The following is a 10,368-nucleotide window of genomic DNA, read 5'->3' as shown; positions in this document are numbered from 1 at the left end:
TGTGATTGGTTAGCTGGGCCGGTGTGTGCTGTGATTGGTTAGCTGGGCCGGTGTGTGCTGTGATTGGTTAGCTGGGCCAGTGTGTGTTGTGATTGGTTAGCTGGGCCAGTGTGTGTTGTGATTGGTTAGCTGGGCCAGTGTGTGTTGTGATTGGTTAGCTGGGCCAGTGTGTGTTGTGATTGGTTAGCTGGGCCAGTGTGTGTTGTGATTGGTTAGCTGGGCCAGTGTGTGTTGTGATTGGTTAGCTGGGCCAGTGTGTGTTGTGATTGGTTAGCTGGGCCAGTGTGTGTTGTGATTGGTTAGCTGGGCCAGTGTGTGTTGTGATTGGTTAGCTGGGCCAGTGTGTGTTGTGATTGGTTAGCTGGGCCAGTGTGTGTTGTGATTGGTTAGCTGGGCCAGTGTGTGTTGTGATTGGTTAGCTGGGCCAGTGTGTGTTGTGATTGGTTAGCTGGGCCAGTGTGTGTTGTGATTGGCAGCACTCGGCGCCTGGTCTGGAAATGTCATGCCCCTTACCATCGCCTGCTGCGAGCTTCAGTGTAAATATTGCGTCAAAATCAAATCAATTTGAGCTCGATTTAAACCCGGATGATTGTAACCACTCTAAGTTCGTCTGCCTTGGGAAAGCTAGCGTGTCTCCGACATAGTGATAACACTCGTTGCCTTCTTTAGTGCAGCTCAACCAGGTCTCGTCCCATTCGTCGATATTTGTGATATCATAAATCCCGGAAAATATGCGTTGTAGTCCAAACGAGTCGTTCGTTGTAGTTTTTGAAAAATTTCTGTTAAATAAAATATCTCCCTTTGAATTGGACTTTGAGTTTTGTAACTTTGCAGATCTTTTTTATGCTCAAACAGCAACATTACAGACTAACTAAAGTTGAAAAAGTGAAAAAGCATAATAGAACCCCTTTAAACACGTCTATGAAAGATTGTATTACTGTACTGCATAAAAACAGAATCACAATGCTCAAAAAGCATTTTCAGTAACAACGTTTGGATTTGAAATCAAAAAGGATAAATGTTGTGTTTGTGGTAAACAGCCACGGATCAGTAGCGGACCTCTGTGTGAAAGCACAGTATGTGTCCGTGCTGCTTCTGCACCGCTTACATACTGCAAATGGACTGCATGCGCACTGCAAACGGAGTATGTGTGAACTTGGCATGAGGCTGCCTCACATACAGCTCACGAAATCTGGCTTGTGCTGTGTGTAAGCTATTGTGCAACAATTGCCCCATTGTAAAAACAAAAATGCACTGCATGATCAAACATTTAGGTGAGATAATTATATAGGCCTATGTGGTACAAAACACATCAATTGGTTAAGACATTGTGTAGGATAATGCATTATTTTTTCTTTTTATAATCTGAGCTCAAAAATGGAAGTGTGCTTAATGGGTATGTGAGCTTAATAGGTACGTTTACCCTATTTTTGAAAAATGTAAAAAAAAAAAAATGCCCCCCTCCACAAGAGTCACCTAAGAGGGGAATTCCCCCCATTTTCAAAAATGAAATTCAGGCCCTGAATGAATGTCTAAAAAAATCCTGACTGGAGCATCACTATAAATAACTCTAAATGATAAAAAGAAGGCTTTAAAAAGATCGGTATCGGCAGATACTGCTTCCTGTGATCGACAATCGGTGATCTGCCCAAAAATCCTGATCGGAGCACCCTTAATTATTAATATTGAAAACAGTTGTGCTGCTGAATATTTTTGTGGAAACTGGTACAATTGTAGGATAAAATGAGTAGATGAATAGCATTTATTTGAAATAGTAATCTTTTGTAAAAATGTTTAATGTCTGTACCGCCAATTTTCATGTGTCCGTGGTTAATAAAAGTATTAATTTCTTTCAAAAAGAATTGCTGACCTGAAACTTTTGAACGGTAGTTAATTTTTTATTTAAACAAAATAACAGAATTTTAATATTAATTGTATATTTTCTGCGTTGACATCCTTATTTGTGTCATGATGAACTTGTTTATCCTCTGCTGTCGCCGTTTCTTTAAAGCAACGTATGTTGATATGTGTGTAGGAGAGCTGCTTCTCAAGTTAGATCGGGCTGGTGAAGCTACGGAGGTCTACCACCGACTGCTGGAGAGAAACCCTGAGAACTGGAGCTATTATCAAGGGCTAGAGAAAGCACTCAAACCAAGTAAATATAAATTTTTCTGGACACAAATCTTGGCTGATTTTCATTTCTATTAATCCCTGATACTATGTCATACTGCTCTCAGAGAGTGTTGAGGGGAAGCAGAAAATCTATGAAGATGCCTGGGTTAAGTATCCTAAAGGCTTGGTGCCAAGAAGACTTCCTCTCAACTTCCTCACAGGTCAGCACCAGTCTTGTCAAATCAATAGGGCTGTTATGCTCTCATAATGTGTCTGTGTATGTGACCGCATTTGGCTCTCCCAGGTGAGAAGTTTAGAGAGTGTTTGGATCGCTACCTGAGGATGAACTTCAGCAAAGGATGCCCGCCTGTCTTTACCACACTAAAATCACTCTACCACCTTAAAGACAAGGTGAGATGGGCGATGTGACCAAGAAAATGTGTAGAAGTTTCTTCTGGACTTAAACATATAAGAAAAGACACCTTTTTTATAACATCTTCCTGTCTTCTGCAGGTAGCAATAATTGAGGAATTAGTTGTGGGCTATGAAAAAAGTTTGAGAGCTTGTAAAATGTTCAACCAAAATGGTGAGTACATGTGAACAGATTTTAATGACGGATAGCAGTTGCAGTAATGGTGCCAAAGTTCTCACTGTGGACATGTGATGCTGAATTTGTAGATGATGGGAAGACAGAGCCACCCACTACTTTACTGTGGGTTCAGTATTTCCTTGCCCAGCATTTCAACCATATCGGCAAACAGACTCTTGCCCTCGAATACATCAACACAGCCATTGAAAGCACCCCCACCCTCATAGAGCTCTTCCTCATCAAGGCGAAGATATACAAGGTAAACGCACACAGGTCGTTGAAACAGCCTGAGGTAAAAGAAATGAGAGACTTGAGAGAATTAATTTTGTTTTCCATGCCTTGTTCTCTTGAAAGCATGCGGGTAACATCCGTGAAGCTGCTCGCTGGATGGACGAGGCCCAGGCTCTGGACACCGCTGACCGCTTCATCAACTCCAAGTGTGCCAAGTATTTGCTCAAGGCTGGACTTATCAAAGAGGCTGAAGAAATGTGTTCCAAGTTCACACGGGTTAGTATGGTGAAGGTCACACACTTGTGAGAACGCACTTAAAGGGGTCCTGTTATGCTCTTTTACAAAGTCTTGATTTTGTTTTGGGGTGTACTAGAACAGGCTCTCATACTAGGTTGTTCGAAAAACACATTATTTTTCACATATTTACATTATTACAACACCTCTCTCCTCAGTCTGGCGTGAATGGCTCGAATAGTTCCTGTATCAAATGAAGGCCCGCCTTCTGAAATACGAAATGTGCTGTGATTGGTTAGCTGGGCCAGTGTGTGTTGTCATTGGCAGCACTCGGCACCTGGTCGGGAAATTTCATGCCCCTAACCATAGCCGCCTGCGAGCTTCAGTGTAAATATTGCATCAATAACCACTCTAAGTTCATCTGCCTTGGGGAAACTAGCGTGTCTCCGACATTCTCTTTTGCAGCTCAACCAGGTCTCGTCCCATTCGTCGGTATTTGTGATATCACAAATCCCAGAAAATATGCGTTGTAGTCCAAACGAGTCGTTCGTTGTAGTTTTTGAAAGTGATTTCTGTTAAATAAAATACCTCCTTTTGAGGTGGACTTTGAGCTTTGTAAATTTGCAGATCTTTTTTATGCTTGTTGTGGCAAAAACAATTATTAACAAATAGCATCACAGTGTAAGAGACAAGGAATCAAATTATATTTAAGGAAAGAAGTTTATTTTCCTTAATGCACTTTCATGTTATCAAATGCTTCCTCAGCCTCGCTTGTCCAAACAAGTCTGTCACATGACCTCAGCCCTTTCCCTGTCGTTAGGGCTCGTAAAGGCTGCTCAAAAATGGCATAATTAGGAATGAATGTTCTGCAGTAAGCACACATCCCCAAGAATGACAGCATCTGTTTCTTTGTAACTGGTTTTGGCACCTCTTTTATGGCCCGCACCCGTTTCTCAGACAGTGCTTTGCTATTTGGTTTGATAACATGCCCCAGGAAGGTTACTTCCTGTTTCACAAACTGCAGCTTTGAAAGACTGACCTTGTGTCCCCCCTGCTCAAGATGCTTCAGGAGAGTCACAGTGTCGACAATGCAGGTAGTTTTATCTTTGGCACAGATTAATAAATCATCAACGTATTGTAACAAGGCCGTTCCAGCTGTCAAAGTCAGAGGCTCAATACTTCTCCGAAGGGCTTCGTTATAAATCGTTGGGGATTCACAATAGCCCTGACACAATCTTGTAAATGTGTAGCCTTTATCATTGAAATCAAACGCAAACCAAAACTGGCTTTTCTCTTCCACTGGGACGCTAAAGAAAGCATTAGCTAAATCCACCACAGTGAAATACGTTGCATTTTGCGGAATTTGTGACAAAATAGTATAAGGGTTTGGCACTCGTGCTGCCCTGGCAATGACAGCTGAATTTACCGCTTGTAAATCCTGCACAAATCGCCACTCTGTTGGCTGACCCTTATCTCTAATCTTTTTTACAGGAAAAATTGGTGTGCGCACTGGTGAATCATTGCATGGTATAATTATTCCCTCCTTCAACAGAGAATCAAATACTGGCATTATGCCCTGCAATGCTTCACGTTTGAGGGGGTATTGCGCTTGACACGGTCTGTAATCAGATTTGGGGGTGATTACAACCGGCTCGCATCCCTTAATTAAACCCACATCGTACTTGTGCTCTGCCCACAATTTTGACGGTATTTCTGCCAAAGAAATATCAATGTCTGAGGCAGAAATAGCCCCCACCCCATGTTTTGTCACATCATTCTTCACAACAGCAGTCACAGTTCTCAAAACCTGCACATCAAAATCGTAGTTCGATTTAAATGCTCCAACACTTTTGCTCTGTGCTATGTCTGTATCAACTTCAACCCAGTCTGTGGCCTGCAGGCACTTTTTCACAAAAAGCCCTAAATCCTTCCACTGCTGCTTTATGACCTTCGACACAGATAGGTGGGGAACACTCTCTTCTGTCATTAAATAACACTGCAATTGTTGTTCATTCAAACTCGCAGAAAATCTTGTCAAATTTCACACTTTCATTCTCCACACCACTAAACCAAGTTTCTTCATACTCTGAGTCTCGTTCTACTACGACATGTGACGTGCAATGCATTTTATCAGGCGTCATAAACTCTGTGTTGATTGGTGTTGTTCGATCCTTAGCCAATTTCAAAATCATCTCTGCCCAATCAACATCTTTTATCTGCCATTCGTAAGCCCACTGCGGCTCAAATTTAGAACATGTCATTTGTGGTGCTTCCTCAATGCTAATTCCATAGGAATCAGCACTGAGGGTCAAATTTAATTCACACATTAAATCTCTGGCCATTAGAGGCGCGGGACATTTGGGCGACCAGAGAAACTCGTGTTTCAGAGTTCGACCCCCCTCCGTCTCACACTCTAAGGGCTCGGTGAATTGTTCAGAGATCAAATGGCCTGAAGCCGAAGTGCTTTCATACACTTTTCCTGTCATTTTCGGCACACATGGCAAGTCACATGGTCGTAAAGTGCTCTGGCACGCTCCGGAATCGACTAAAAAGTTAATTACTACTCCCTCGACTATCATTGGGTATCTTGGCATTTGAGAAAACCCTGTGCTTTTGTACAGTTTTAAACATTCATCAGAAACACTGCTCAAAATTTCATCATTCACAACATTGCTCAAAACACACAAAGATTTGCAAGCAGATTCTTCATTGCAGATAGCAGACAGTAAATCAGTGTATGTGTTTGTGTTTGTGCGTGTTTTGCGTGTTAGAAATAAATGTTCACTTCCCTTTCTCGTAGTCAGCCACCGACCTCCTCGAACTGGACCATCTCCGTCCTGCTCTCCGTCTCTTTCGTTTCAATCAGACCTTACATTCGGGCACGCACTGCTCCAATGCCCGTCTCTTCTGCACACTCTGCATTTGGTACAGTCTCTGAGCGCATGGTCGTTCGTAGCACACACATAGCACCGCCATTTCCTTCCGTCATCTCTTCCTCTCGCCTTTTGTTGAGTTGCAGGCTTGTTTGGTTCACGTTGCACAACCGCCATTGTGAGTGGTTTTCTGTCTTTCTTTTCCTGCAGCTGGTCTTCGGCGTGTATAGCGTGCATCAGGGCTGACGTTAAGCGCCCGTTCTTCCACTCCACGTAACTTGCCTTTGCTCCCCTTGAAATTTCTGGTCTCAGTCCTTTCAGAAAATAACCCAATAGAAGGCTTTCCCACGTACTTGGTTTGTTCCCTCTGTCCGTAGGCTCTGTCAAGCCGCTGTGTTTTCCAAATGTTTCAAAAAGTCTGTAATAATAGCTGCTGACAGACTCATCCTTCTCCTGAGTGCAGCATGTAATCTTTTCAGTGTCCACACGCGGAGGAAATGCTGCGCTTACTGCGTTAGTGAAATTTTCCACTTCTTTCCTGTATGGTTCGTTGCTCGCATGGTCCCAGTCTGTGTGCACACGTCTCACGTCCGTTGTCGCCAGTTTTCCGCTCACCTTATGCCAGTTCGCTGGACCCATTTTCACACCCAGCATCCGTCTCAGTTCTTGTGAAGTCGGGCTGAACTCTTGGCACAGTAAAAGCAGTTCTTTCGCAAATCTTTCGCCCGCGTCCTGCGGATCCGGTAGATGTGCCATCGCGTCTCTCATATCAGACACTGTCCAAGCTCTAAAAACCAGCATTGGCCCATCCGGACCCGCAACTTCGACCATCGGAGCTGTTATGTTCGGCGCTGTGTCTTTCGGAGCTGTGACGCTGATCTTTCCACTTTTAATCGTCTTTGATCTTGTCACTCTCGGCCTGCTGGTGCTCGGTCTTTCTGAATCAGTTGTGCTGGGAACCATTTCAGACGCGTCCCCGAAAACTTCCTGTTCTTCGTCCTCCTCCCTTTCTTCTTCGCTGTCTGTGGCAGCGAGCGCTGAGGATTTTACCGCCGCCTGCTGTACTGGCGGTATTGGTGCTCGTGGGAATTCTTGCGCTTGTAGCATGTGCACTGCTGCGTCTGCCGCTGCTCGCGCTCCTCTCGCTTCTGCTTCTGCTCGTGCTGCCGCTTGTGCTGCTACTCGTGCTGCTACTCGTGCTGCATTTTGTGCTGGTCTTTGGAACGGAGAGCAGTCGAGATCGTGGTCCAGTTTCAGGGCTGTCAGCTCTGCCACGGGGTAGTGATGTTTATAAGCCGGCGGTGCTGACCCGATCTCGGGTGCATGTTGGAAAACACAAACACACTTTTCATTAGTAGCATTCTGCTCCGGTGGAGCTGTTTTCTCACACACATTCTCTTCCACCTTTTTCATTTCATTCCTACATGCCAATTCTTTCTGCATTTGCTTTCGTTCTCGTCTTTCAGCCTCTTCTAACCAACAACCTATAGTCTGCTCACATCCTTTACACATGTGACGAACACACATACAACAACCATTCTGTTTTTCATTGTTCTTTTCAACTGACTCTCTCACAACATTCAGTCTTACTTTACTCAATGTCCCTTCTTCGGGAAAATCATGATATTTGATCAGCTTTTCTATGTCTAGCATACACTTATGCCCATAATTCTTTTTCATTTGACCGAAAACTGGTGTATAAAAATTATCTAGCTTACTGTTTGGTGATCCCATATTGGCTGATTTCTATCTCTTCTGGATTTTCCTTCGACGCACGTCTAATAATCTGTTAAACGTCTTCAACAGATCCGATTTTGTCACCTCAAATCGGCAAGGTTAGCAAAAATGCTCTGTAATTACGGCTTACTCAAAATCTTCCCGTGAGTGCTTTCCAGCGCTCGATTGATTCTAGTTCACCTAATCAGCTGTGGCTCTTCCGTCCACCTACGAGCTAGTTTTCGGTATAAAATTGACTTGACTTCCTCAGGTTACAATTTACCCCTCGAAAACCTTCTCTGCTCGCACCAAAGAGATAGTCTCAGCCACTATGGTTCACTCACAGTCATATCGAATTACACCACACAAAATAAACAATTTACAGTCTCTTACCCGAGATGCTTTTACTGCCACCGGGTTCTTTCTGATCTCAGCCGAGTCACTCTGGCCCTGAAAGCAGTTTTGGCTCTTCTCTCTCAATTTTCGAGGTAAGACCAGAGCCTGGTGCTCTGAGATGATCACTTCGTCAAATCCGCTCAGGACCAGAAGAAACCGCCGTGAGATCCCGCTTTCTGACACCAAATTGTTGTGGCAAAAACAATTATTAACAAATAGCATCACAGTGTAAGAGACAAGGAATCAAATTATATTTAAGGAAAGAAGTTTATTTTCCTTAAAGAGGTATGTTCACAATGTTTCAGCAGCTACCCTGAAACACAACAGACCTAAAATCACACTGAAAACAGACAGCCTTATTATACTGTTATCACCCCCCACTTCTTACAAGGTTCCTTCTCTGTAAATTTCCACTTAACCCCGTAAACCAAACCTAGCTGTTTTCAGAAAAAACAATGGTCCTTCTAACCCCCTGGGCTTTTATTATCTTCACATCTGTGAGGTCAACAACCCCTCTGTCTTTCCTGCACTAAAGAGTTCAAAGGCTCTTTCTGATCATTTGTTTTTACTGTGTGTTTGTGTGCCTTCACACCCGTGAGGTCAAAGGTCTTTATTTATGACTAACCCCACACAATGTCTAAGAAAGTAAATAAGAAAGAGTAAAACATTAATTTTCCTACAACATGCTCAAACAGCAACATTACAGACTAACTAAAGTTGAAAAAGTGAAAAAGCATAATAGGACCCCTTTAACATAACACCAATTATTACATACATAAGACGGTTCAAACGGTCAATTAGATTTAAAAAAAAGAATTTAATGCTTTTATTCAGTAAGAGTGCATTAAATTGATCAAAAGTATCAATAAAGATTTGTATAATATTATAAAAGATTTCAATTAGATTAAATTACATTTTAAAATACTCATAATCACACTACAGTTACTTTTTTATGGATTACATATTATTTACACAATAACAATAATTTATTCATAATTTATTGATTCTCCCTAATTGCTCTTTCATCCTTTAAAGGGGTCATATGATCTACTTTGTTTGGCCTTCCAAAAGAGGACGATATCTGCTTCGTCTTGCCTAGAGCATATCCGTGCTGGTTGCTGAGGAAATACATCAACTTCGCGCTGCCGATCGCCGGATCGGCTTTCACCGTGGACGAAGCGGAGTCCAGCCCGGGGTCATCAAATGTGGTTGCCGCAAGCCCGCCCGCCTCCACTCACTCTAACCCCCGGCCTCTGCTCACTCGAGCCCGCCGTGTGTGACGCTGTGTGTTTCATTGTGAAAGCGAAAATATCTTATCTATTAACGAACAGCTTGTAACACTCCAAAGAGAAAGGAAAAATTGAAATAGCATCATATGACCCCTTTAAGAAGTGTTTCAACATTGCATCTACTGATGAACACATTTTTTTTTTTTTTTTATATAATTTATTTTACCGTGTATTACTTTGGAAGGCGTTTGTCTTTCAAACACATTAACATGCACAAATTCACCAACTTTTTGTTATCTTTCACTGAATATATTTTTATTTGAAGTACCCCTGAGATTTTAAAATAAAGCTTTTAATAATGAAGTATTACATTTGCATGTTCATGGTTCTCTGAAGTTGGTTATGGTCATATGACATGCAGGTAGGCTAAACAAATAAAATATTTATCTTTTTTTCAGTAGCCTAAGTGTTTTATTTTGATTCATTTGAAAATGATTTGTTTTAATTTAACATTTTTATGATTTAATTAATTAATAGCTTTTCATTAAACTCATAAACCCCCTGCAGTACACACCCAGTTTGGGAAACCTTGAGTAATATAATGTTTAATGCACTTCTTAAATTTTAAGAAGTGTTTTTGAGCACTAAATCAGCATATTAGAATGATTTCTGAAGGATCATGTGACACTGAAGACTGGAGTAATGATGCTGAAAATTCAGCTTTGCCATCACAGGAATAAATTACATTTTAAAATATATAAAAATAGAAAAGAGTTGTTTTAAATTGTAATAATGTTTGACAGTATTACTGTTGTTGCCTTATTGATCAAATAAATGCTGTCTTGATGAGCATAAGATACTTCTTTTAGAAACATTTTTAAAAATCTTACTGCCCTGAAATTTTTGAATGGTAGTGTGTTGTTTTACTATTTAAAGACAAGTCTGTTCAGTTTGGAAGCGTTGCTTCTGGCAGCCGTTTTTTTTTTTT

At 41.8% G+C, this 10,368-nt stretch overlaps 1 protein-coding gene across 2 annotated transcripts in view; it reads left to right on the top strand.

Moving 5' to 3' along the window:
• The window catches only part of LOC107741278 (N-alpha-acetyltransferase 15, NatA auxiliary subunit-like), a 28,448-nt gene that overhangs the window by 11,093 nt on the left and 6,987 nt on the right, over positions 1 to 10,368 (top strand). The window contains exons 9-12 of one of the 2 annotated variants that reach the window (XM_016553985.1): positions 2,417 to 2,523; positions 2,626 to 2,698; positions 2,791 to 2,960; positions 3,056 to 3,208. In XM_016553985.1, coding sequence (XP_016409471.1) covers positions 2,417 to 2,523; positions 2,626 to 2,698; positions 2,791 to 2,960; positions 3,056 to 3,208 — 503 coding nt within the window. The remainder of the gene's footprint in view (positions 1 to 2,416; positions 2,524 to 2,625; positions 2,699 to 2,790; positions 2,961 to 3,055; positions 3,209 to 10,368) is intronic. The other variant, XM_016553978.1, reaches the window with a different exon arrangement.

Source organism: Sinocyclocheilus rhinocerous, unplaced genomic scaffold (genome assembly GCF_001515625.1).
Source record: "Sinocyclocheilus rhinocerous isolate Xijiao unplaced genomic scaffold, SAMN03320098_v1.1 scaffold431, whole genome shotgun sequence".
Lineage (NCBI taxonomy): Eukaryota > Metazoa > Chordata > Actinopteri > Cypriniformes > Cyprinidae > Sinocyclocheilus > Sinocyclocheilus rhinocerous.
This window is presented reverse-complemented; position numbering and strand designations above follow the sequence as displayed.